General features: G+C 46.6%; 1 protein-coding gene across 2 annotated transcripts in view; it reads right to left on the bottom strand.

The window, feature by feature from the left end:
• Positions 1-236: 236 nt before the first annotated feature.
• The window catches only part of GATA4 (GATA binding protein 4), a 49,536-nt gene continuing 22,381 nt past the window's right edge, over positions 237-27,391 (bottom strand). Inside the window, exons 2-6 of one of the 2 annotated variants that reach the window (XM_032855746.1) lie at positions 9,955-10,124; positions 8,628-8,753; positions 4,764-4,851; positions 2,885-3,033; positions 237-1,456 (exon numbers count right to left, since the gene is read on the bottom strand). In XM_032855746.1, coding sequence (XP_032711637.1) covers positions 1,274-1,456; positions 2,885-3,033; positions 4,764-4,851; positions 8,628-8,753; positions 9,955-10,124 — 716 coding nt within the window. In that variant the 3' untranslated portion in view covers positions 237-1,273. The remainder of the gene's footprint in view (positions 1,457-2,884; positions 3,034-4,763; positions 4,852-8,627; positions 8,754-9,954; positions 10,125-27,391) is intronic. The other variant, XM_032855747.1, reaches the window with a different exon arrangement.

The raw sequence follows: 27,391 nt of genomic DNA, 5'->3' as shown, positions 1-27,391 counted from the left end.
TCTGAGTTCGGTTTTGTTGTGCTTGCTTTGATGTTGCAACATCCCAAGCTGTTTGATTCCCGGACAAGAGACTCAGACTTCCTGCTGAGGAAAGGAAGCGGGTGCGGGAGCTCCACACCCCTTGGATGAACTTGGCCTGCTGTCTGACCAAGAGGCACATCTCCACAGAACAAGAGCGGCATTGGCGAAATCCAAGTACAAGAAAGCCAGAATCCACGGAAAGCCCTCGCCCGGCCCCAGCCCCAGGGAGACAGTGTCTACCAGACATGCTCTCCGGAAGGACCTCAAGTCTTAGATGAGTGTTTGTCATACTTGCTTTAGCAGCAGAACCTTTTTGTACTTCCTCGGACCCTGACTGTGGGTGACAGGGTGGAAGAAGGATTTGGGGCACAGCCGAGGGGGAGGCTGCTGTGGCTAGACTGCTGAGCTCCTGCTCCGCAGAGCGAGACACCTGTTCAAGCTGAAGGCAGAGCTGAATCACTCAGCAGTGGAGGGATTTTTATTTTCAGAGGCCTTGGGGGGTGAGGAGAAGGGACTGGAGGTTTGAGCCGAGAGCCAGGGAAAGGAACTTGGGAGAGGCGAAGTTGCCAAGGTGTGATTTGACCAAGGCACACCTTGCAGTGGGTGAAGCGGCCCTCTCCTCCGTGTCCCCATGAAGCATTCAGTGGCATCGAGGCCACAACTGACACCTCCAGGGTCAAGATTCGGTACTGAGGAATGCAGGGGTGTGCCAAGCCTGAAAGGGGAGTGCTGGACAGAGGCAGCAGCTGTCTGGAGGGGCTTGTTGCATCCACACACATGTCAAACAGGTGCCCTGGTTCAGGCTGGACCAGAGGCCCCAGCGCCTAGCCCCCTCCACCCACCCTCAGAACCCCAGTGCTGGGAACACCATGGAAAAACCACCATCTCAGGCCACGGTGGTGGAAGGGTAGGGCAAAAGGATATTGAGTCTCTTACGGGGGAGGGGTGGGATGGAAAACAAGAGAGAAGTCTCTTAGTCCACAGAATGGGCTTAAATGTGCTCATAGTAAAGGGTGGGTTCTTCCAGGTCAGAGTCTGGGCTCTTTCCAGGAGCCCACCCTTGAAAAGGCATCTGATAAAATCCAAGACCCACTTCCCCTAACCAAACTGTCAATTTCAAGTTTCTTCCCAGTTGTTCTTCTGGAGTCATTCCCCAACAGAATGAGCTGGCTCCTGGGGCCCCAGAGCCTCATCTCTGCCGTCCTCCAAGTCCCAAGTCTGTGCAGGAATCTGAGGAGGGAAGGAGGTGACATTATGCAGTGATTATGTCCCCATGACTGTCAGCCAAGGCCAGACTGTTCCAAGGGTCCTGCTTGGAGCTGGGCTGCGGTGACTGGCTGACAGAAGATGCGTAGCCTTGTGGGGAGAGCTTCAGGGCCGAGAGGACCGGGTGGATGGAGGGCCCATGGCTGGACATCGCACTGACTGAGAACGTCTGTAAGCAAAAAGTATAAGATGAGCCCAATGGGATCATTCCTCAGGACTCAGGATGGGGAGGGTCTGGGCTGGGGCGGGGAGCCCCATGACATAGATGTCCCCAGGCTGGCTCCCCCGCCAGGAAAGGGATGAGGGGAGAGGGCCCAAGGACAAAGGCAGGATAAGAAACCAAGCAGCACATGTCTCGTTTTTCCAAACCCCTGTGCCATGGAATGTGAAGGGTCTGTGTGATTCATTTGCTGCTTCTGAGCACTGGGACCCAGTAGGGGTGTGGATATTGTGGTTTCTCAGAAGGCTCTGGTAGTTATATGAGACATTTTCCATGGTTTTGTCACCGTTGGATCTCCATGCCCAGAAGGGGCTCCTGGCTCTCCTGGTTCTATGAGACCAGCTTCTTTACCTTGACAATAAAAAGCTTTTTAGGATATAGCCTCCCTCAAGTGCACATAGAGAACAGATCAGGACTAACAGGAAACAGTAACCAAATGTGGGACTATCCTCATCCCAAACAGGGGAACCAAAGAGGGAAGGGGTTGGGGAGTAGGAATGCCATCATATTCGAAAGAGGGAAATGACAGTATTGCTGACCCATCTTCAGGACACACATTTGAGGCTGGAGCTGTAGCTGACCCTCATTAAATGGCACCCTGCCCATGACCTCCACACCAACCCTCCGTGCCCACCCACCCTGCCCCTTGTAGTTTCCACACCATTGCCCATGCCAGGAGGGTCATCTTCCTTCCCCTCCCCCTGTTAAAATCTATCCATCCTGAGGCCCCTGGGTGGCTTGGTCATTAAGCATCTGCCTTCCACTCAGGTCATGATCCCAGAGTCCTGGGATCGAGTCCCGCCATTGGCATTGGGATTCCTGCTCAGTGGGGAGTCTGCTTCTCCCTCTGCCCCTCCCCCAGACTTGTGCTCTCTCTTGAACTTGTTCTCTCTCTCTCAAATAAATAAATAAAATCTTAAAAAGACATCTATCCATCCTTCAAGGTGAAGGCCAAACCCCCTCTCACTTAGGAGACAGGCTTGCCCAGAAAGCCCATATGCCACCTTGTACAGCCCGCTACAGTCATACGGCCATCCCTCAAGGTACACAGCCTGACTCAGGTTGTGGGCTGTATCCCAATGTGTCCCTTCGCATTCCCTGTGTCCAAAGGTCCCAGCATGGAGGAGCTACTCAACATTTGTGTGTCACAGCTGTGTGCCCAAATCATCCTAACTTGACCAGATGTGTTAAAATAGACCCTCATGCAGACAACCCCTAGCCTCAGTGGGGCCCCAAGGCCACCAAGCAGCTCCTGCTGCCACCTGCTGGGGCCCAGCTACAGCTCCGGTGTTCCAGTGCTGACCCAGCCACCTGGTCCTTGGCGATGTACCACTGTCCCACCAGCGGTCCTATCCCCCCACCTGGGGAAGGGGATACCTGAGTCATGGAGCTGCTGTGCCCGTAGTGGGATGACAGCCCGGGCTCTGTCTTGATGGGACGCATCTCTTCGCTGCTGCTGGTGGCTGCGTTGCTGGAGTTGCTGGAGGCGCTGCTGGCGGGAGGAAGGCTCTCAGCACCTGAGGGACCTAGAATAAGGCAGTCAGGACACCCAGATCAGGGGCAGGGGCAAATGGATGGCAGTCCTTGGAGACAGCCAGGGTAGGTCCATGCTAATGGCGTTATTTATAGTTGCCGGGGAGGGAGGCAGGGACCTTCATGAGTGCTGGGCAGCAGTTCTCAAAATGGGACCCATGAAAATACCGGAATTTCAAGGGAACTTTCTCAAGGGACGGGCTCCCCACCCTGGATTCCAAACCCTTAAGACCACATGTGTCTCAGGATTCGAAAGTGTCTGGGGGCGCCTGGGTGGCTCAGTGGGTTAAGCCGCTGCCTTTGGCTCAGGTCATGATCTCAGGGTCCTGGGATCGAGCCCCACATCGGGCTCTCTGCTCAGCAGGGAGCCTGCTTCCTCCTCTCTCTCTCTGCCTGCCTCTCTGCCTGCTTTGTGATCTCTCTCTGTCAAATAAATAAATAAAATCTTTAAAAAAAAATAATTTAAAAAAAAAAAAAAAAAGAAAGTGTCTGGATTTTAATACTGTATGTTATAGAATACTTCCAGTGGTGCCGGAGGCAACACCCCTTAATAAAATACAATCATGGTTCTGCAGCAAAAGATGTGAATCTCCACACATGAGATAAATAAAGGCTATAAACAGTGGAATCTGTTTACATGAGGTGATGGGGAGATGGGGCTGTTCCCCTGAACTAAATGCTTGCTCTCCCTGTCCCTGCGGCATATAAGGTGATGATGTTCCCCAAGGCATGGTGCTGTACTTCTACAACAGTGTGGACACAGACAGAGAAGCAGAGGGCCACTGGGGTGAGACATGGAAAATTCTAGCAAGACTTACTGCTCGAAGGGGTAAGCACTGTGGAATTTGGGAAAGGAGAACTTTGGCTATGGTCTCAGCAGTGGAAAGGGGAAATCTATCTGTTTGTCATGCCTTAGATTAAAAGATAAATTTCCCATCGGATCAGCTGATTTATTTTCTGTGCAATGGCAGTATTTCCCATGAAATTTTTAATTGGCTAGCAGTGTTGAGGAGGGAGCACTCTTGATAGGAACATGAGTCGTCCTCACTCTTCACCTAGAAACTGAGACGGTAAAGTGGCACCTGCGATGGAATACAGACCCGGAAGTGTAAAAACTTGGGGTTTAATTCCAGGTCTACCCACTCACAGCTGTGTGACTCTAGCTAAGTTACTAACCTCTCTGTGCCTCAGTTTGCTCAGGAGTAAAATGGGGATAATGAGTCATATGGGGAGCTTTAAGGACCAATGAACTACTAACAGTAAAACAGTTTTCTAAAATGCTAGGTACTACATGATGTTAACTGTGCATTGGCTTACAAATCAAGGCTTACTAATGGGGTCCTGTCTTCCTAGATCCTAGTTATCTCAAGGAGAACATAAAGGAACTGAGCTCTTAAATGGCCAGCTGCAGCACAGAAGATGGAGGGGAAAGTAGTGTTCTTTTCTGTTTCTGGCCCCCAACCGGTCCAGCTGGACCACTAGTGCCTTTGCAACTGGCAGTCATCACGCGTCTTGAATTGAGCCTGCTTTAAAAGCTCCCCAGATATTGCATGGTGATGCTACTTCTCCCTGGGTTATCATTCTGTCCTGAATAGTGGGGGCTGCACAATGCTCTCATGACTCACTAGCCTGGGCTGGCCCACCCAGCCAAGAAAACCTGGTATTCACATATTCCGAGGGCCACGGAGTGAGTCATACAATTATACACAATTCTTTTCCTCACCTGCCGGTGTCTTAGATTTATTAAGGTTCTTGGGCTTCCGTTTTCTGGTCTGAATCCCCTCTTTCCGCATTGCAAGAGGCCTTGGGACCTAGAGGGTTACAAGTCAATATATATGGTTTTCCACTTATACATGATCTGCTACAGTATTTAAACATGCACACACACTATGAGAAGGCAACATCTAAGCAATTCCTCTACAAACCCTGGGGCTGGGACTAGGTGAGTCAGCCCCCGGCACACCTGGAGAAAGAAATCAAATATGTATTGAGCTCCTATACTACATGCTGTGTTACACTCACCCTAGAGAAATAGAGGCATAAAGACACCATTCCTTCCCTCCAGAGTTTCAGTTGACTGGGAAAGACAGACAAGCAGGAAACAACCAAACTCATAGGTGGTGTGGGAGAATGGAGAAGAAACACTAAACTGTGTTCCCAGCTGGGGAGGAGGGGAAGTGGTACATGACCATATTAATGAAGGCTTCACTCAGGAGGTGATGCCTAAGTTGTGGGAGGTCAGCAAGTAGACAAGGGGCAGGCATTTCAGGCAGCAGGAACAGTTTTTGCAAAAAACCTTTAGTTTATCAGCAAAATCAAGACACGATGAAAAGGACAAGGGGGTGCTATTAATAATTATGCCAAGAAAATAGGCAGACACTGGGCCAGCCCCCGTGAATTGAGAGCTCAAGTCACTCTACTTAGAGTAGTTCAGCACTGCATTAAGTCTGGTTGGAGCCAAATGTGGTCTTTCTGTGGGGGGTGGGGAGCAACAAGAGATCATGTTGGGGAGACTGCCCTGTGGCCAGGTCCTGAGATAAACTGTCCATGGACAACACTTTTATTGCACTGACTTCTCATAAACAAGCTGTGACTGTCAAGTGTCATGCTCTTGAACCACGCACAGGTGCCTAGACAACGGTCTGGAGAAGAGGCTTGTTAGATCAATCTTTCAAGTATTTTTAAGTAGCATGCCTTCCCCACATTTGGTTTCTTAGGCCAGTTCAACCAAATCTTTTAACTCCTGGTCTGTGCTTGTCTCCTGGATGGGACTCATAAAGGCTATGCCTGAAATACTGAAAGAAAAGTAATTACCCACTTCAGAGATTAAACATGGAATGGTTAAGGGGTGCCTGTGTGGCTCAGTGGGTTAAAGCCTCTGCCTTTGGCTCAGGTCATGATCCCAGGGTCCTGGGATGGAGCCTCACATCAGGCTCTCTGCTCAGTGGGGAGTCTGATTCCTCCTCTCTCTCTCTGCCTGCCTCTCTGCCTACTTGTGATCTCTGTCAAATAAATAAATAAAATCTTAAAACACACACACACACACACACACACACACACACACACACACAAACATGGAATGGTTAAGAGAAATGCAGCCAGTTAGGTGAACCTGAACCTGCCTTCTGGTCACCTGAGAGCTGGATCCAACAGTATTCCCACCTTTGGAGGAAAGTGTCCTCTCCTCTCTCTAGCCCCCCACCCTGACTTTGGCCCACTTGAAGCCCATCCTGACCTCAGAAGAATATAGCCCTCATGTTTATCCCCACCAACCTCAATACTTAAAAAAAAATTGTGTAAAATACACATAACATAAAATCTATCATCTCAACCCTTTGTAGTAGTGTTAAGGATATTCACAATGTCATGCAACCATCACCACCGTCTGTCTCCAGATCACTTCTCATCTTAAAAACTGAAAGTCTGTCCTCATTAAACACAAACTTGCTATTTCCCCGTCTGCCATCCCTTGGCAGCCCCTATTCTACTTTCTGTCTCGATGAGTTTGATTATTCTGAGTACCTTGTGTAAGTAGAATCACATGAAACTTGTCCATTTGTGACTGACTTTTTTTACTTAGCATGATAACTTCAAGGTTCATCCACCTGGTACTGTGTGTCCGGACATATGTCCTTTTAAAGGCTGACTGGTAAATCCATTGCATGGACAGACCACATTGTGCTTACCCAACCGTGGACACTTGGGTTGCTTTCACCTTTGGCTATTGTGAATAATGCTACTGTGGACATGAGGACACACATAGCTGTTCAAGGCTCTGCTTTCCATTCTTTTTGGATCTATACCCAGAAGTGGGACTGCAGGATCATATGCTAATTCTATTTTTTAATTTTTTAAGGACAAAATCTTTTTAATACCTGCATAATATTCCTTTCCCCATTTCTTCTACCATTCCCCTATTGAAGAACATGAGTTTCTTCAACCATTTCCCTACTGAGGGTTTTTTTTCCTCCATTCTCTCTATCACAGTGACTCAACAAACATCCTTGAAAAACTTTTCTGCAGAAAGAAGTATATTTTCTTATGACTGGTCTTAACTATATTTTGGCTATTTTTTTTTCTTTCTCACTAACAAGAAAACATGGTACACATCTCATGATGAGCACTATATTGAATAACATACAGAATTGTTGGATCACTGGGGCGTCTGGGTGGCAGACACTGGTTAAGTGTCTGACTCTTGGTTTTGGCTCAAGTCATGACCTCAGGGTTGTGAGATGGAGCCCTGTGTTGGCACAGGCTCCCTGCAAAGCACAGGGTCTGCTTAATACTCTCTCTCCCTTTCCCTCTACCCCTCCCCTCCCTCAAATAAACTAAAAACAAAACAAAACAAAACAAAACAAAAAACCTGTTGAATCACTATATTGCACACCTGAAACTAAAATAATACCATATGTTAACTACACTGGAATTAAAACTAAAAAACTAATTTAAAAAAAGAAAGAAAACATGAAAAGATTCATGAAGGCTAAGGTAGTAATGCCCCCTCCATCCCTCCGTTATCAATCCTGTCCTATGGGGCAACTGGAGGACCGGCCTCTTACATTTCTTACACTTGAAAACATCTGCCAACATGTACGCACACATACAAATCTACACATGTATGTACATGTGTGCTCATCCATCCATCCATCTGTATCTGTCTGTGTTTAACACACCCACACCCCCATAGTATGGGGGCATAGTATGTATATTACTTCGCAATGTGCTTTTTTGTTACTCCAAGTCAAGATACATGGCCCTAATTTGGTATTTCTTTAAATTTCTCCACAATATTCCCCATCATAGTATTGCCACAATTTAATCAAGCATTCCTTTATGAGGCTTTAGGATGGTTTCTAGTTTTTGCCAGTACAAATACTGCAGCAATAAACAGTTCAAACATCATTACATACTGATTCTTTTATTGTTTTACAGGCCAGTTTCCCAAAAGCAGAGCTGCTGGTCAAAAGATACGTGTGTTTTTTATCCTTAATAAGTACTGCCAGGGACACCTGCGTGGCTCAGTTCATGGGCATCAGAGTCCTGATTTCTGCTCAGGTCATGATCTCAGGGTCCCAGGATCAAGTGCCACATTGGGCTCCTTGCTCAGCAGGGGAGTCTGCTTCTCCCTCTCCCTCTGTCTGCCACTCCCCCTGCTTGAGTGTTCTGTGTGTGTGTGTGTGTGTGTGTGTGTGTCAAATAAACAAAATCTTTTAAAAAAAAAAAAAAAGGTACTGCGAGGGAAATTTCCCCAGGAATACTTGCAGTAAAAGTCACATGCCAATCAATACCATAAGAGAGCATTCCCCCAAATCTACACCAGCCTTTGACCACGCCGGCTCCAGAGCTCGGACTCCCAGCTTCTAGGAATGTGGGAATAAATGTCTGTTGTATACAAGCCACTGGGTCTGCAGTGCTTTATGGCAGCCCACACAGTCCAAGACAGCCTGTAAGTTTCCTTCCAAATCTCAGTGTCTTGGCAGAGAGGGCAACGATGACGTCAAGTCTGAAAGTGGGAGGACCAGTGAGAGCTAGGGGATGGGAACACCGGTGAGGCTGGGGGGCAGGGGTGGGGTGGGCTACTTACGCCATGGAGCTTCATGTAGAGGCCGCAGGCATTGCACACCGGCTCACCCTCGGCGTTGCGGCGCCACAGCGTGGTGGTGGTGGTCTGGCAGTTGGCACAGGACAGGCCCACCCGGCGGGAAGCTGACTGCAACAGAAAAGCAGACCCTTCATGTCCAAGCGGAAGGCCCACTGCCGCTTTTAGGTCAGGGGGAGTCCCGAGGGGCTGTCCTGCCCTGAGTGGGTGGCGAGGTCATCTGGGAGAGCCCTGAAGGAGAACCTCTGAGCAGCTGAAGGGCCAGATTCTCCCCTCATGGCTGGGAAGGGGGGAGAACAGAGACTTCAGCGGCAGGAGGACAGTGAATTCTAACCCTCACTGGCATTGGTGGCATATAAGTCATTCCTCAGACAGAGCCCTGGGGGCAGAAAAGCTTTCCTCAAAAGTAGAATAAATGTGAGGAAGAATTACTGCATTCAAGTGTCATCAGGGTCTGGACGGGCCTTGGGACCCCAAGAAAGTTAACTGTCAGGGCTTAACCCCTCTGTTCCTCCCTCCCTAATACACAGGAAGCCTAGCTTGTGTTGGCCCAAATCAAATTATACTAGAAAAGACCATAGAGCCAAGAACCAAAAACCCCATTACAAACGTTCCCAGCCATAGGGCCCAGCATAGCCTGCTTAATCTCCCCCTGGGCTTTGGGTTTTATTAACTCATCAGCTGAAAACAAGGTAAGGAAGAGCTCCCCTTCCTTGTGGGGTTGATGTGAAAACAGGAGATGTCCAAGGCAAGGCTGGACTGGGAACCGGGAAGCCCGGACTCTGGCTCCAGATGGGAGACTAGGTATCCCTGTGACCGTGGGCGAGGCTGTTGGCTGTGCTGAGCCTCATTTTTCACTTCTGCATAACGAAGGGCTTAAACTAGACGGTCTGGAACATCCTTGCTGCTGGAGCTAACTCTAAAGGTATCAGAAATTACTGCGTTGCCACCCACCCACACCTACTTTTTTAAAGATGACTTGAGGGGCGCCTGGGGGGCTCAGTCTGTTAAGTTTCTGCCTATGGCTCAGGTCATGATCCCGGAGTCCCAAGATGGAGCCCCGCCTTGTGGGGCTCCCTGATCAGCGGGGTGTCTGCTCCTCCCTCTCCCTCTGCCCCTCCCCCTGCTTGTGTTCAATCTCTCTCAAATAAATAAATAAAATCTTTTGTAAAAACATAAAAAAAAAAATTTTTTTAATGAACTGTAGTCCAAAATTCAGACCCTGGGAATTTCCCACCAAGCGTGAGCCCCAACGCCAGGTGCCGAGAGAGGGAATGACGGGCGGACTTGAGCAGTCGGGGTCCGTGCTTACCAGCCGGCGCTGGGGCTTGATCAGGGGCCGGTTGATGCCGTTCATCTTGTGGTAGAGGCCGCAGGCATTGCAGAGGTAATGCCCGGTCCCGTCGCGCCTCCAGAGCGGGGTGGACATGGCCCCACAGTTGACACACTCCCTGCCTTCCGAGAAGTCATCAAACATATCTACTGGGTGGAAAAGAAGATGGAGGATTAATTCTTCCTGTTTGTGCTCAGAAACCTTAATATCGGAGAATCCAGAGGCCGAGGACATGATGCCCTCTCCTTGCAAGGAGTACAAGGTAGATCAGCTCGGGGGGCCTCCCTTATCCAGGCTCGGACCTCAAGCACTGGAGGCTCAGCTCACAGGACTGTCAGGGGAAGTAGACAGTCGTACTCCTGGGCATCACAGGCAGTCGCAGCAAGGCTCTCCCTGGTCACGAGGAAAGGAAGACTCGGCCAGTGACCACCAGCAGCCTGCATTTTTGTCCCTCTCTCTCCCTCAGAGCCCCTGGCCCTGAGGTTCTCTGAATTCCACCCAGACCTTTCTCCTCTCTTTTTTCCCTTCAAAATTGAGATTCCTTTTTGCTTTCAATAAAAATATGAAAACAAACAAAAGATTTGCTCCAGAAAATTTAGAAAATAAAATGTGTAAAGAAAATACAAATGGGGGCGCCTGGGTGGCTCAAGCATTAAGCATCTGCCTTGGGCTCAGGTCATGATCCCAGGGTCCTGGGATCGAGCCCCACATCAGGCTCTCTGCTCAGCGGGAAGGCTGCTTCTCCCTCTCCCACTCCCCCTGCTTGTGTTCCCTCTCTTGCTGTGTTTCTCTCTGTCAGATAAAAAAAAAAAAGAAAATATAAATGATATGTAATCCTCTGATTCCAAGATCACCAGTGTTATTAACCTTTTGTTCTACTCTAACCTTTGCAATACTTCATGTCTTGACACATACTTTGCCTAGTTGAGGTCAAGCTACATAATTTTGAACCTATTTTTTTTTCACATGATACCAAGGCATTTTTCCCAAATTAGAAATTTTTCATCAACTCATTTTAGCATAGTACGGAATCCCATCATATCAATGTGCCATCCTTCATTATCATTAAACTTTTATTTAATCTCTACCCAGTTTCTGCTCATTTTGTGCACAATTCTTAGCATTTCTGCCTATTCCTTAGGATACTCCCCTAGGAGTAGAATTACTCCTAGGGGAGTATCCTAAGGAATTAACCAAAGGGACTACATTTTTGGAAAGTTTTCAAAATTTTCAAACTGCCCTGCAAAAAGGGCTGTGATTCATTTTCGCTCATTTCTGTCATTTCAGTGTATCTGTATGATATGCTGTATCAGAGTTTGACCGTTTTTCCTGCTTATTGGTCCATAAAATACAGGTCCATATTGCAAGCAACAGTGACTTATGGTCACTCACTTTCCTGGGCACACTGCCACCACTCTGTCTCCTACACTCACTCACCCCCCCCACCTCTATTGTCCAGGTCTATAGAATTTTACAATTGACAAATTTCACTCATTCCCATTGCAGTTGCCCTGCTGAGATAGGCTGGGCCAGGTTTCTTATTCCGTACGATCTGTATAAAGCCTGGCTCAGAGCTTCCAGAAATCTCCCTGACTCCATATACACCACTTCCTATTTTGAAGAATATTTTATATTCCACCCATATTTTCTGTCCCTAAATGTAGCTACCCTGGAATTTGGACCATTCTTGTCCTACCACCAGAGGCAAGAGTGGATTCCTCTCTCATAACAGGGCGGGGGATACTTGGAGAGGAGGGGTTTTAAAAGCTCTCCCTCCACCAGGACCTAGCACTGGATTTTAAGGTCACGCATTCTGCTAGTACTGTGACCCAGTTACTTGCTGTAAGGGAACGTGGGCTGAAGAAGAGGATGGTGGGGGGCCCTCCCTCAACTCTGGGTACACAAACAGTCATTTGCACCTGCAAACAAGTAGCTGTGTGTCCACAGCGAGTCAACAATGTGCAGGTGTGAGGGGCTATTTGCTCAGGCCAGGGAGCTAAGCACACACTGGTCACAAGAGAGGCTATTTTTGCAGCTGGGTCACACTGAGAACCCTCCAGCAAGGTCACCTGCTTTCAGAGCCACATACAAAACGACAACTCCTGTCCTAGTTTGCTTCTCTGAGCCAGGGTGAGGCAAGGAATGAGCCCGCACACCACCCTGGCCACCATCATAGCCACCTCCACCTCCAAACCCTCAAGTGCTGCCCTTGCCCGGAGCCAGTCAACCCTATTCACCGGGAGTTCACAGAAGGACCTTGAAGCAAGGAGAGGTGCTTTCAATGTCGTCCTTTGGGCGGGTGTTTGCAATGAACACTAGATGGCACTCCAGCCTCAAAATTGAACCAATACATGGTCTTCTGGCCTAAATTGTGCTTGGGGATGGAGGACTGTTTCAGATCATTTTCCCAGGCCAAAGCTAGTGCAACCCTCCTGTTCCGTTGGGTTTTTTGTTTGTTTGTTTTTGTTTCTGTTTTTTTAATTATGGAAAGGTTTAAACACACTCAAAAGTGGACAAGATGAACTCTTATTTAATCATCATCCAGTCTCCAACAATTTGTGGCCAGTCTTTTCCCATGGATCTCTCCACCCTCTTTCCTCCGTCCTGAATAACTGAAGGAAATCCCAGACACTCTACCACTTCATTCATAAATATTCCAGTATGTAGGTCTCACAGATAAAGAATCACACTCTCCTCCTTTTAAAGATAGCAAACCAGGGGTCGCTGGGTGGCTCAGCCAGTCACACATCTGCCTCTCCAGTTCCTGGAATCAAGTCCCGCATCAGGCTCCCTGCTCAGTGGGGAGTCTGCTTCTCCCTCTGCCCCTCCTCCCTGCTCATGCTCTCTCTTAAGACTCAAATAAATTAATAAAACCTTTTAGAAAATACCTTTAAAACAAAATAGACAAACCGGCTTCTTTCCCATGTTCTGGTTTATCTCAAGAAGACCCTAGAGACAAAAACCTCATAAACTGGTCCTCTTTTGGAGGGGAGATCTCCCCTTCTCTTCACACTTCTGGTTTTATATGCAGGGGCAGAATCTATTCGAAGAAGCCATCCTGGCAATTACAGGTTTCTCTGCTACTTACTGGCCTTATTGAAACCGCGACACAAAGGTTTGCCTTAGAAACTCCTTCACACTTGCCTCACAGAATAGGTTACATTCAAGGCAATTATTTTACTGGCCAGGAAAAGGCCCTGGAGGTTGGCAAATATGTATTTGTCGCTAACAAATATTTACTGAGCATCTGCTATTTAAGCACTCTGATAGATGTCCCAAAAGCTAAGAGGGAAACTTATTCTCAGAAGGCTAATAACCGAGTTGGGCAAATTGGGCCAAAATACCAATAATGAGTTAATATAATGCTCAACTCATTTTCAGAACCCACCTTAACCAAACTGGGATTTGTATAGCAGATATTTCTTGTCTAGGGTGGGAAGTGCAGAAGTCAGACCCATATTAAAGGATCTGGTGTTAATGACAGTAGCCAAAGGAAAAAACGGGATAGGAGGTCAAGGCCATGGTTCCTCAAGGCACCCTGTCAGATGTACCCAGTCTCTCTACAGTCAAGTACCCCTCCAAATCTACAGAAGTTTCCATGTTTTCTATCAGGAGGGCTTGCCATCCAACCTACTCAACAACATGTTACACAAGTTTAAATGATTATTACAAAGACACGGTAACAATCGAGGTAACAATCGAGGAAAATGTTTAGCCCTCACCTTAAATGAAAAGGGCAACACATGAACTGCTAGGCCCACCCTGATGGCAGCTAAGGCCCCCAGGGAGGAGGGAGTTTTTGGTAGACTAGCTATTATAAAGTGGACTTTTCTTTCTTAAAAATGTCATTCTGGAATGCCATAGTTGCCTCTTTAGAAAAAAAAAAAATCTGATAAAAAAATTAAAACAAAAACATAAAGACTTTTGATCACCTTAAGCAGCTCCCAGTCTGCTATGGGGGGACTATTTTCCTCTTTTGCATCACACACATACACCCCTACCCTGGACAGAAGAAAGGGGAGAGCGAAGTACAAACCCTGCTGCTTAGCAGCCAGGCTGCCAGAAATGGGAGGTGATAGGCAGTGAGCCCCAGCTGCAGGAACATCCCCCGGTGTGAACCCTGGTAACCATCATCTTTACGCCTTCATTAGAAACATGCTGGGTGGAACTTCCCAAAGGGCAAGTGGGCAGGGGCCCCAAAACCAGTTTCTCTGCCTGATTTCTAAGGGTGCAGCTGTGACCTTCACTTATGAAAGCCCTACCTCTCCAGTGCTGGGCATCATAGGAATGGGTCCAACCACTTAGAAGGCAGTGGGAATCCAACTCTCTCGGAAATGGGTCAGCATTACCCCACCTCCGAGGAAAGACTTGTAATAATAGTTGTAAAGTACTTTGCAAATAAGAGGAAAAACTCGCAACAATGGCTGTAAAGTGCTTTGTAAACACCAAATGAGATAACAGTGATGGATTATTGTTAGGTTTGGAGGGGTGGAGAGGGAGTTGGAAGACCCGGCACAAATCTTGATGCTGGGTTTTTGCAGGGGGAGGGGATAGATAAAAGAGCTAGGAGATTTGGGAATCTGACCTTTCCGCAAAGCAAAGCACAGGGGTGGGGGCCATGCGGGCTCAGAATTGTAAATTGTGTACCACTCTCAGACCTGGCCAACTTGGAGACTTGCCGGCAGAGAAGGAATGGCAGCACATGGCTGATGATGTATCCCTGTGAGGCCACAAGGCTGCTGCTCATGGGAAATTGTAATGTATGACATTTAGCGATCAGACACACAAAGTGAACTGGGCCCTAACCCCGAGAATGGGGATCAAATGCCTCACCTCCATCCATGACCCACTTAGGAAAACACTGTTTTTAAAGAGGGAAACAAACACAGCCTGATTTCTGAGGCATCCGATTTCGTAGGGACGTTCCTAAGAATTATGGCAGATTACTTCTACCCAAGTGTCTGAAAAGAAAAATGTGGGCCAGGAGGTGGAAGGATCCCACCCCTGACTTCCCCACAGAGAAGTGACGCAATCAAAGGCAAGACTCCGACCTCTCCCCTGACCTGCTCCATCCATCTTGGGGAACCCACCCATAGGCAGGGCTAACAAGCAAGTCAAGGCAGGGGAAGGAGGAGTTCAGCTGCCTCCATTTTGACCTCAAACTTTTCAGGTAGGTTCTTCTCTCCAGCCTGTCTCTGGGCTCAGACGGAAGACCTGAAGGGCAAAGCATCTCACGCTGGGAATCAAAACTATCCCCTTTCTTAAGGTGGACTACCCCGGGCCAGCAAGATCCTGCCCCTGACGGACGCTGGGACAGTGATGGCTTTGACTCTCACTGCCCACTTGCACGCACCCACCCATGCTTGCCCCCCTCCCCATTTTCCTTACCTAAACCTGGGAGTATTTTCTGAGCCTTTGAGACAGTCTTTGAGACGCTAGTCCACTGTTTCCTGCTGTCAGCCTCACCGAAATAAATGCCCTTCTGTTTCACCACCACACCATCTCTCTGCCTTTGGATTCTGTCTGTGGGGCGTGGCCGGACCTGGTCTGTGTGGGGGCCCCAGAGCAGGGGTACAAGAGCACCCCTGCACTCCGGCTACACTGGGAGAAGGAAAGGAGGAAGAGGGAGAAGAGAAAAGGAGGAGAAAGAAGGGAAAGGAGTCAGAGGCCAGGGTCATGCTTAGCAACATCTGCTGGGCACTGCCTGAAAGCTGGATTTGTCTCTCAACCGCTGGATCTTGCCAACGTGAGTGCCAATCCACCAGGTGGATGCCACAGAGCCCAGTTCTGCTTAGTCGTGGAGGCGCCCCTCGGGCCTTCTGTCTTCTGAGGGGCTTGCTCTCACTAGGGAAAGCTGGGTGTTGAGCTGGAGCCCATGTCGAGCCCTCTCCTCCACCTTCACCCTTCACCCTCCTGACACTACCTGACCTCAGGCCCTTCACTATTTCTGTGGGGGCACTGAAGCCCCAACATCTGTCATGTGTCTGCTCTCCTCGCCCCTACAGCAAGGGCTGGGCATAGAGATATAACAGACAAAACTGGAGCAAACATCCCTGCTCCAAGTTGTTTTGGTCTAGCTGGGGATACACAACTCAAAACAAAGAATTACATGAAATGTGACAGCAGCAATGGCTCCTGGGGTCTACCACGCACCCCCACTCCTCCACCCTTGGCTGCACATCTTCCGCTGTCCGAGACCATGCTAAGATCTGGGGAGAGAAGACACATAAACACAATGGAAACTGCCCATGCTCTGGGCAGCTATTCAAGGCTATGAAACAGAGGCCAAAGGGGATGCAAGGCCTGGGCAGTGAAAGGGGAGGTACCTGCCCAGAGACCTCCCCAGAGCCAAAGGGGCTTCAGGATCAAAGTCCCGAGCCCCACCCATATGTCCCTTGCTGAACCCCAGCCCCATGTCCCATCCAAAGTTCACCAGAGATTGTGCGTGGATTTCCTGACAATCCTGGCTCTGTCCTCGGGCCGGCGCCTGGGGCTGGGGCACAAGGAGCAAACAAATCCTGAGGTTTTTCTGGCAGCCTGAGCCTTTGGTCTTCTGGGCTTTGTCAGGCCTGGCCTGTGACAGGGGCTGCCAAGGGGAAGGCGGACACAGCTCAGGCAGCGTCTGGGCTGGCAAGGATCAGTGCACCTAATCTGAAAGCTCTTGCAGCCACTGAACATCAGCGGCTCCTGCCAGGCCTGGCCAGAGTGGCCCAGCCTGGAGCCCCGGGCCTCTGCTTCCGGGTGCTAAGGGACAAAATGGCAGTGCCTCATGGAGATTATCCATTCCATTCTGACCACGGTGCCATGAGATGCAGAACATTTTTAGCATCTTACAATCAAGAAACAGAGAATGATCTATATGAAACATGTAGCATGCTACATTTCTTAATAGTCACTGAATAATATGAGAGACCTTTAAACTTTTCTCCAGGTGAATATTGTCATTGTAATGGAAAAAAACTTTCACCTTTACACACACATTTGCACACACACACACACGCATGCACACAAACAAAAAATACTGGCATTCATCTAGGAGTCTGGCTTCAAGCTTGGAAGGAAAGTTAAAGCATGAGACTCAGGATAAAAAAAGAAAAGAAAAGAAAAGAAAAGAAAAGAAAAAAGAAAAGAAAAGAAAAGAAAAGAAAAACACCCACAAAGAAGCAAGAACAATCTGAGAGGAAGGAAAAAGCACCAAAACCAAGAAGAGAGGAAGAGAGAAAGAAAAAGAAAGCAAAAGGAGGAAGTAAAAGAACAAATGAGACTGGAGAGAAACATTTACAGCCCCTTGCCAAGAACTGATAGCCCCTAACACGCTAAAAGAACTGACAAATTACAAGGGAAAGATGAGATGAAGGCTCCAATCTGTGACTAGAGCCCCATCCCCGAAGGGACTATGGAAAGAGTCAACCATTTGTCTTTCGTTTCTGTGACCAACTGCCCCTCCCTTGCAGATCTACTAAGCCCCCGAATATCTGTCCCCAGTCCTACGTGGTCTACGCTCCTGGCAGGGGTAGAGTGGGAGGCTGGGCCAGAGAGCAGGCAATGAAGACCGTTAATGTGGTTAACGTGGCACAGAGAAGATCCTGCTGAATCAACAGCACAGCTGGGATTGCAAACCCACACTCACTGACCGGTCTCTTAACCGTGGGCCCAGAATCCCACAAGCTCCAGGTCCCATCCTATCGGGGACCCAATCCTTTTCCCCAGCAGCAGTGTCAACATGAACAGTCCAAAAATCAGAATGTGGAAGATAGTTAAAGGTCACAATATCACATGCTAGCAGCAGGGGCTCAAAAAGTCCAGGACCAGGTGCTCTGTTTTCCCAACTTATCTGATCACAGAAGCATCTGAAGGCACATCTGTTTCAATGCTCTTCAGCACACCAAATTAAGAAATGCTCCCTAGCCTTCATTTTTGTGATTAGATTTTGAGACCTTCAAGAATCCCTACATGTGAGACTAGAATTATAGCATAAAGATTTCCCCACAAAGTGCAGGGTCACTCTCTAGCCCCAGGAGAAATTTCTTGGTGTTGTACTATTTGAAGTTGATCCTCAGTGATGACTGGGTCCTGGGCCTTTGGCATTGTACAAAATTAAATCCATTCATGACAGAGACTGCCACATTGCTATTAAAAGTCCTATGGTGGGGGTGCCTGGGTGGCTTAGTGGGTTAAAGCCTCTGCCTTCAGCTCCGGCCCTGATCCCAGGGTCCTGGGATGGAGCCCTGCACTGGGCTCTCTGCTCAGCGGGAAGCCTGCTTCCTTCTCTCTCTCTCTGCCTGCCTCTCTGCCTGCTTGTGATCTCTGTCTGTCAAATAAATAAATAAAATATTTTTTTTTAAAAAGTTCTATGGTGTTAGGGACTGACATATGACTTTATTTGCCAGATCTGGAAATTAAGCCCTCATACACTCCCAGGAGAGGGTCTCCATGGCCCCTTCCCACGGTGATCCATGAGGTGGGATACCATCTTTAAAGGAGCCCAATGAACAAAGCAAAGAAGGGAATACTCAAAGATTGTGTTGTAATTCCTATTTGTAAAACTTTCCCTAATGTTGTTACTTTGTCCTTCTAACACTGTTTTGCCCAGTTGTCTCCTCTGGGCTTCTCTCTCTGGGCTTCACTCTCCCTGCTTCCTGCCCATTGCCATCCAGTGGATGCGAAGTCTAGAGTCCTCCCTGTGGGACCTTGGGAAGAGGCCCATGGAGTGTGAGCTAAGACCAGTTAGCGTGCAAGAGCCTGAGTCTCCACAGGCTGCTGTGTCCAGTGGGTACCCAGTCCTGATGCCCACCCCCACACACCAACCCTCTTAAATCTGGAACCACTGGCTTGCCTCTTTTCTGCCAGGTCTGACTAGGATGCCACATCATTCGTCCTCCAGAATGGGACACTTCTGAGGGAGAGGAGCTGATAAGTAATTACTCTGGGACAACAAATTTAAAATCAGGATGTGTGGCCCTCTCAGCAGATTGCTGGCTGTGAGACCATCTCACTTTTTCCCTCTGTAGTCCCTGCACTCATTTCTCCCCAGTGTCACCAAGTGACTTATCACTGGGCTGATTTACTGCCTCCCACACTGGATGCATGCAGAATGCAAGGAAAGAGATGTGTAAAATTACTCAAAATGCTGGGCTCCCTGGTTGGCTGCTGATATCTCACAGCTCTGAGGGTTCTGGTTTGCTTCAGCTCCCTGGGTCTGGTCTTAGGCTCAGCTCCAGCCAAGAGTGGGCTGAGTGGGCATCAGCAATTGAAAGCGTCTGTCACTTTTTGGAATCTGGGTACTGAGCCCAAACTGTACCCTCCCTTCCCTTCTTCATTGGCTAGGGCCATCGGTTAGCTCTGAACATCCCCTAATCATTGGTCCCCTTGGGCTGACTCATCTCCATTAAACTCTAAGTCTCCTGTAGGGCAGGTGGCCCAGGGTCTTAAAAACCGAAAGTGATGTTTGGGTGATTCCATGAACATTCAAGGGAAGAAACCAAGGTCCAGAGAAGGTGAGTGACTCACGTGAGATTGAGATTCCAGAACATTCTGTGACCTGATCCTTGCCCTCCCCAGCACCATACCACTCTTATGCTGATTCACTCTATCTGCAGCACTGGGCATACAGGAGAAACCAGTGCACATTGACCGATCAGATTTCAAGAAAATCCAGCATCCTGAAGTCTCTAACAAGGCAGCAATAATGCTGTGAATCTGAGGCTCTGCTTGACAGTCTGACCGTACTCCTGGACACACGTAATAACTCAAATGAGGTAAATACACAGGGTCAGAGGTTCTCATATGTATATAATGTGTGTCTATATAATTATATAACAGATGGATGGGTAGATACAGAAAAGAACTCCATGACACAGTGATGAAAGTTCTAATACTACCCTGGATCACATCAAAGGCACTGCCCCCAAAAAACAGAGGGAAATGTTTATTTTTAAGATGTTCATGGCACAATACTGGTAACAACCCCAAGGTCCATGGATAGGGAAATGAGTAAGAAAACTGAGATGCAGTAAAAAGAAAAAAGAAATAGGAAAATTTGAGTTGATTTTTAAAATGACAATTACATAAGATTTTCTCTTCCCATAACACAGTTTAAATTCATTAATGAAGCAATTAATAAGTAAGCATCTGTGTATCTAGGGAGGAGCACAGGAGGCACTGGGAACAGCAGGGCAAAGGTCCAGAGCCTGGGGGGAAATGGACAGTTAACAATAACACCAAGAGACCACTGAGTGTGTGGTTCCATTTCTACGAAATATCCAGAATGGGCAAATCCACACACAGGACATAGATAGTGGTTGCCAGGGGCAGTGGGGAGAGGGAATGGCAGTCACTGTTACTAGGTACGAGGTTCTCTTTGGACTGTTGAAAATGGTCTACAATTGCTTGGGAGATAAATGCACAACTCTTGAATATACTAAAATCCCCTGCATGGTACACTTTTCATTTTGTTTTTTTAAGTACGCTTCACGCCCAATAGGGGGCTTGAACCCATGACCCCACAATCGAGAGTCACATGTTCCGGGGCACCTAGGTGGCTCAGCCATTAAGTGTCTGCCTTTGGCTCAGGGCATGATCCTGGGGTCCTGAGATTGAGCCCCACATAGGGCTCCCTGCTCAGCGGGAAGCCTGCTTCTCTCTACCCCCTCCCCTGCTTGTGTTCCCTCTTTCTCTGTCAAATAAATAAATAAAATCTTTTTAAAAAGACAGAGAGAGAGACACAGAGTCGCAGGCTCTACCTACTGAGCCAGGCAGGCCCCCACCCCCCGGAAGAATACACTTTAAATGAGTGAACTTTACAGAACATAAAGTGCCTACAAAATGAATAACAAAAATTTAAATTAAATTTTTAAAAAGCATCTCTGCCTAGGAATAGGAGGATTGGAGATGTCTACTTAATGTCTTCAATTTCCTGGGATCCTCTCATTCCAAAGACAAAACGCCTTCTCTACCTTGGGCCCAAGTGCCTCCCCTGCACAGGGTCAGCCCCCTCTAGGCTCAAGTATTCAGTCCAGCACCAGCTATTCTTCCCACCCCACAGAAGGAACGAGAAAGGCTCCTTCCAAGGTACAGGACTAGGAAGTGGGGGGATGTATATGAAGAGCTAATGAAAAGCTACCTGGCCAACACTGGTCCTGCGTCCTCCAGGTCACTGGGGTGCGTCACTGTCCCCCTCTAGGCCTCCTGCCAACCTGCATCAGTCAGTCATTGAAATGTGCCCTGGGAGTGGGGTTGTAGGGACACAAGCAGTCCCCGCACTGAACGTGAGTGTGACATAGTACAGCCTGGTTTTGGGGGGCAGAGGAAGTAGCAACTGGATAATATCTTAGCAAAAGCATGGACCATGTGATCTAGAAACTCCATTTTCAGATGGATATTCATTCCGAATTTATCCTACAGATGCACTTGCACTTGTGCAAAATGGCTCATATATGAGAATATCTATTGTGGGGTTTTTTTGTTTTGTTTTGTTTTTGTAATAGCAGAGAATTGGGAAACAACTTATATGTTAATCAATATGGAACTGTTTTACTCAAAGTACACTATGTAGCCATAAAGAATAAAGATCTGTCATGTATTAATATGGAATCTTTTCCAAAATATGCTTTGAAATATGAGAGGCAAGGTACAGAACAGTACATATGATACTCCTCTTACAAAAGAGGAGTCTATACACACACTGTTTGCATATATAATAATACCTGTAGAAGGACAGACCAAAAAACTAATAATGTTGATAATACTTCCCTGATAATACTTTCAGGGGAACCTCCAGGTGGCTTAGGGATGCTTTTGTTCTTACATTCTTGTGACTCTTTTGAATACTGAACTATGTTCATTTATTTTCTATTTGCAATAAATAATTCTTTTGTATGTAAAATTGATAAGTAAATAAATATGCCGTGATATCACCACTGTTTCATGAAGCATTATTTTGAATGTAGAGCAGGTTCTATTTAGGCCAGTTTCCATTTTCTGATTTCCCATAAAAGCATCTTACTGCCTCTCATTTTCCAAGTGGGTTCTCAGTCTCACCACCCACTGTCTTCCCACACCGTGCCCTGGTTCCTGTCTCAGGGGTTCCCCAGACAGGCTTCCACAGGCAGGCTCAGGTTCCAGGCCCCACTGGATCTGGCTTGGCTTCTGAAGCTCAATTATACACATGTACACTGCCCATTTAGACCTCGTGCCTTTTATTATAATTAGGAAGACTGAGCAGGGGCTTTGGCCAGACCCTCTCTCAGGGCCATTTGAGTAGACTTAAACCAGGCCGGTCTGGGCCTGGTGGACTCTGAAACCCCTCTCTGGCTTGTTATACGCTGGCAGGATAAAAAGGAAACACTGAACAAATTGCCAGACGAGCTCCCTCAGGGACCAAGACAATGGGTCTGGAGGGAAAAGGCTTTTCCTTCCAGCCCAGCGGCTGTCAAGAGGAAACAACTTCCCTTTTGCCTCCTGGAATGGCAGCAGCCAGCCAGCCAGCCAGCCAGGGAGATTTATGGAGTTATAATGTGACCTCTTTATTGCTCTGAATGCTAGGGAGGCATTTCAGGGGAGATTTACGCCTTTTAAAAGGGGAGGGGAGCCAAGGTGTAGAAACATATACAGAGGGCTATTTTCCCCTCTGGGGGTTTCTTGAGGATTACTTGATCAAACCAAAGTTCAATTTAGTCACCACCACTTTACATCTTCTGCTAATCCACCTAGTTTTCCTACAAGCTTTTTGCATGAAGTGTGGAGTCTAAGGAGAATCAGGAGGGATCTGCTTTGAATTCAGTTAAGACAAACAACAGAAAACCAGGATGAAGACCGCGTACAGCCGTGCTAGGAAACTGTGCCTCCCTAGCAACGGACCTGGGCTATCTTCATTTTACCTGTCTATGCCTAGGATCGGCTTTGTAAATGAGGGTGTGAGACCAGATAATCTAGGTCCTTCCTAGTTTGAAAATTACCCAGATTAATGTCAGATCAAATGTATGAATTACTCTGCTCCAGTGATTTTTCTGTCAGTTGCTTTTTTGAACTGTGGAACCCTTTCTTCAAAGAAAATTTTATTTGAGGAAGCCTGACATAAAACAAGGGAAGAATATAGCAAACGAGGTGAAAGGAAGTCCCAGACTCTTCTCAAATTCCCCTCTACATACTGTTACTCACACACCTAATGGCCCTGAGGAAAGTCCTCCAACCACTAGAGGGCGCAGGAGCATAGCTGCTGGGGCGTCACTCAGGACTTACCAGTGATGTGACTGGGGTCCATCCATTTCTTCAATATCACATTTACCAAATATAAAGGCTGGGAACAGTGAGAACCAATTCCACAAGCGTGCAGGGGTTGAAATGTTTACCAACAGTAATTCTACCTCTCTTGCTCTGGTCTCCACAACTCAAAAGAGGAGTATTTGGAAAAGATGATTTCTAGCTCCCTACTTTTGAAATCATCCAATTTGGCACTACACTGTAACCCTTCTCATTTACGTATTTAAAAAAATTTCCCCCTTAATTTAAGTTTAACTGCTATGAAAATTGAAGCAGTACAGAAGGATGTCACATGAAAAATAGTCTCCCCATTACTAATATCACACTCCCATTTTTTTTTTTTAAGATTTTATTTATTTATTTGACAGAGATCACAAGTAGGCAGAGAGGCAGGTGGGGGGGGGAGCAGGCTCCCTGCTGAGCAGAGAGCCCGATGTGGGGCTCGATCCTAAGACCTTGGGATCATGACCTGAGCCAAAGGCAGAGGCTTTAACCCACTGAGCCACCTAGGCACCCCAATATCACACTCCCTTATAGGCAATGGTGGATAATAATTTTTCTATCTTTTCAGACATTTTGTATCTTATTACTTATAATTTGTATTTTAGAAATTTAGAAATTACATAAAAGTACCAAGAATAAAATAATTATCCCTTGCATTCCCTGTCACCATCTCTTATCCAGTCACTATTTTGAACTTAGACTATATCCTTCCAATTCATTTTGTATTTTTACACACATGTATCTGCACCTCTGAACATCATGTCTGATTTTGTTTTTTAAGTTTACTTGAATGCCTTCACACTTGTCCATCACATTTACAAATTCACTTTTTAAAAAAATATGAAGTGTGTCAGTAATTGAGAAAAAAATAATAAAACACTCTTAAACTCACCACCTAGCTTTGTCAATCTTAATATTTTACTACACTTGCTTCAGATATTTTTAAAGAAAAAAATAAAAACATTGCAAATACAGTTCATTCCTCTGTGCATCCCATCATCCCAGCCTCTTCCTTCCTTCAGTGGAAATAACCTCTATTTTGAATGTCATGTTTATGATTCATGTGAATGTTTTTACTCTTGCAATATATGTATTTTTCAAATAATATGTAATATTTTTGTGTGTTTTAAACTTCATAGAAATAACATGCAAGTTTTATTTTTGCCTATTATTATGTTTCTGAGTTCTAATTATGGTGATAAACATGGGAGGTACTTTGAGTTGCTTTTATAGTTTTCCACTATATTAACACATCATTTAATTTTTCATTTCCTTATTGATGTATATTCAGGTTGATTTCAATTTTTGCTGTAGTAAATGCTACAGTAGGCATCCCTGTTCATATCTGTTTATATACTTAAGAAAAGTTTCTCTAGGATATATTAGATGTGCTATAGGCATGCTCAAAAATACATTTACAGGGGCGCCTGGGTGGCTCAGTGGGTTAAGCCGCTGCCTTCGGCTCGGGTCATGATCTCGGGGTCCTGGGATCGAGTCCCGCATCGGGCTCTCTGCTCAGCAGGGAGCCTGCTTCCCTCTCTCTCTCTCTCTGCCTGCCTCTGTGTCTACTTGTGATCTCTCTCTGTCAAATAAATAAATAAAATCTTTAAAAAAAAAAATACATTTACAAAACACTTATGTTTGGTTTTGGTTCTGTTTAACAACATATCTGTCAGCTTTTGGTAAGTTAGGCTAAAACAAATTACCCCGCAAATCTCACTGGCTTACTATATATTTTTTTAAAGATTTTATTTATTTATTTGACAGACAGAGATCACAAGCAGGCAGAGAGGCAGGCAGAGAGAGAGGAGGAAGCAGGCTCCTTGCTGAGCAGAGAGCCCGATGCGGGGCTCGATCCCAGGACCCTGAGATCATGACCTGAGCCAAAGGCAGCGGCTCAACCCACTGAGCCACCCAGGCACCCCTCACTGGCTTACTATATTAAAGATTTACATTTTGCTGTTCCACAGGACAGGTCAGCTGCAAATTGGCTGAAGTTCTATCAATGTGTGTGCTTCACCCTGAGATCCAGGCTAAAGGTCCAGCCTCTACCTGGGTCTTGCCAGCCTCATGGCAGGGGGCAAAAAAGTTATGTCATGATGGCTTTTGAAACCTCTGCTTGGATGCTGTACAAGTGACTTCTAGTCCCATGTCATTAATCAAAGCAGGTACCATAGGCAAGTTTGTGTGATCAGGGTGGAGGATATAACCCTCCCCCAGGAAGGGGCTTCCGGGAAGAACAGTGCTATTTGCCTAAACACAAATGGGATCATACCATAAGAACTCTTCTGCAGCTCAGTTTCTTCATGGAAGCACATTTAGACATCCTCCCATATCAAACAGATCTACCTCACTCTTTTAAGAAGATTTATTAGTTACATTTTAAAGTGCATGATGCTTACAGGGCTGGCTCAGTCAGTGATGCATGCAACTCTTAATCTTGCGATTGTGAGTTACAACTCCACGCTGGGTGTAGACTTCACTTAAAAAATACAACAAAACAAGGTACATGCCACTTACATTCTATTCCCTACTTCCCACAGTTGTTTCACTGTACTTTTGGTATCTGAAAGGATCCAGTGATCAATGGCCATCTTTTTATGCCACAGCTTCCCCATTTCTTACACCTTGGCCTATTTCAGCAGGCAGTTCACTACTGCACACAGAGGGCTGTAATGAACATCCCTGCAACAATTTCTGCTCCAGGATATATTCATCTGTTGATTTCTGATAAGGCAACTTCTCCCTTCTTGTCTTTTTTATAAAAATTATCTTGGCTAGGGGCACCTGGGTGGCTCAGTGGATTGGGGCCTCTGCCTTCAGCTCCGGTCATGGTCCAGGGGTCCTGGGATCGAGCCCCACATTGGGCTCTCTGCTCGGCAGTGAGCCTGCTTTCTCCTCTCTCTCTGCCTGTCTCTCTGCCTACTTGTGATCTCTGTCAAATAAATAAATAATCTTTTAAAAAAAATTATCTTGCCTATTCTTGTACAATAACTTTTCCATATAAATTTGACAATCAGCTTGACAGGCTGCATTTAAGAAATCCTGCTGGGGAGTACCTGGGTGGCTCAGTTGGTTAAGCGGCTGCATTAGGCTCAGGTTATGATCTCAGGTAGTGATCTTGGGGTCCTGGGATCAAGCTCTGGTAGGGTGTCCTGCTACACAAGGAGTCTGCTTCTCCCTCTGCCCCTCCCTCCTACTCCTGCTTGCTCTCTTGCTCTCTCTCAAATAAATACATAAAATTAAAAAAAGAAAGAAGGAAGGAAGGAAGGAAAGGAAGGAAGGAAGGAAGGAAGGAAGGAAGGAAGGAAGGAAAATCAAATCCTGTTGGGATGTTTGCTGAGACTGCATTAAATTCTTAGATATGCTTGCGGTGTTTGGAAAAAAGAAAACTGCTATATTTTCCATCCAAGAACATAGTGTCTTTTGCCATTCTGTCATGTCTTCTTTGACATCCTTTAGCAAAGTTTTGATAGCTTTCTCCATAGCAATCTTGCAGATCTGTTTACCAAAGCTGACCATTCTCTCATTTGCAGATAATGAAAACTTTGGCTCTTTCTTTCCAATCCCACTTATTTTCTTACCTGGGAAATTTACAACCTGCTGGAGAGCTGAGAGGTATGGATCCTCAGTGGGGTCTGAATTTCCATTGTATTTGACAGTATTTCTGTAGATGGGGTAGTTGTTGTTTCCTACTCTCACTGGGGATGAAATTTTTACTTTTGGGGGTTCAGTTTGTTTTTTTTTTTAACCTGATTTGTTGGTGTTCAGGGAGGCCTGGGAAACCTTTCCTCAGCTTCTTTCACATGAAGTGTCCACCCCTTTTTTCACAATACATCCTTCTCAAATCCTATCACTGGCTCTCTTCCGCTCACTAGACTTCCTAGACTAACCCAGGGCTTCCGTGGGTTTACGTGACCATTAATCACATTGATACTGAATTACCTATTTTATCCTTGTCATGGAGTATCGTCTAGATCATTCAGCATTATTTTATTCTTTCTACCAAACTACATTTTGATCCTAAGCCAAATTATAAGCACATAGAGATCAGGATATATTTCACACCTTGTTTATTGGGTAGGTTTTATCTTCTCTCTCCTTTTGCACTCTAGTCTAGAAGTGGAGATTCCTTGCATGGAGGCTGTGGAGA

The sequence above is a fragment of the Lontra canadensis genome, unplaced genomic scaffold (genome assembly GCF_010015895.1).
Source record: "Lontra canadensis isolate GAN:19392208 unplaced genomic scaffold, GSC_riverotter_1.0 scaffold10, whole genome shotgun sequence".
Lineage (NCBI taxonomy): Eukaryota > Metazoa > Chordata > Mammalia > Carnivora > Mustelidae > Lontra > Lontra canadensis.
The sequence above is the reverse complement of the archived record's forward strand: the minus strand, read 5'-3'. Positions and strand labels throughout refer to the sequence as shown.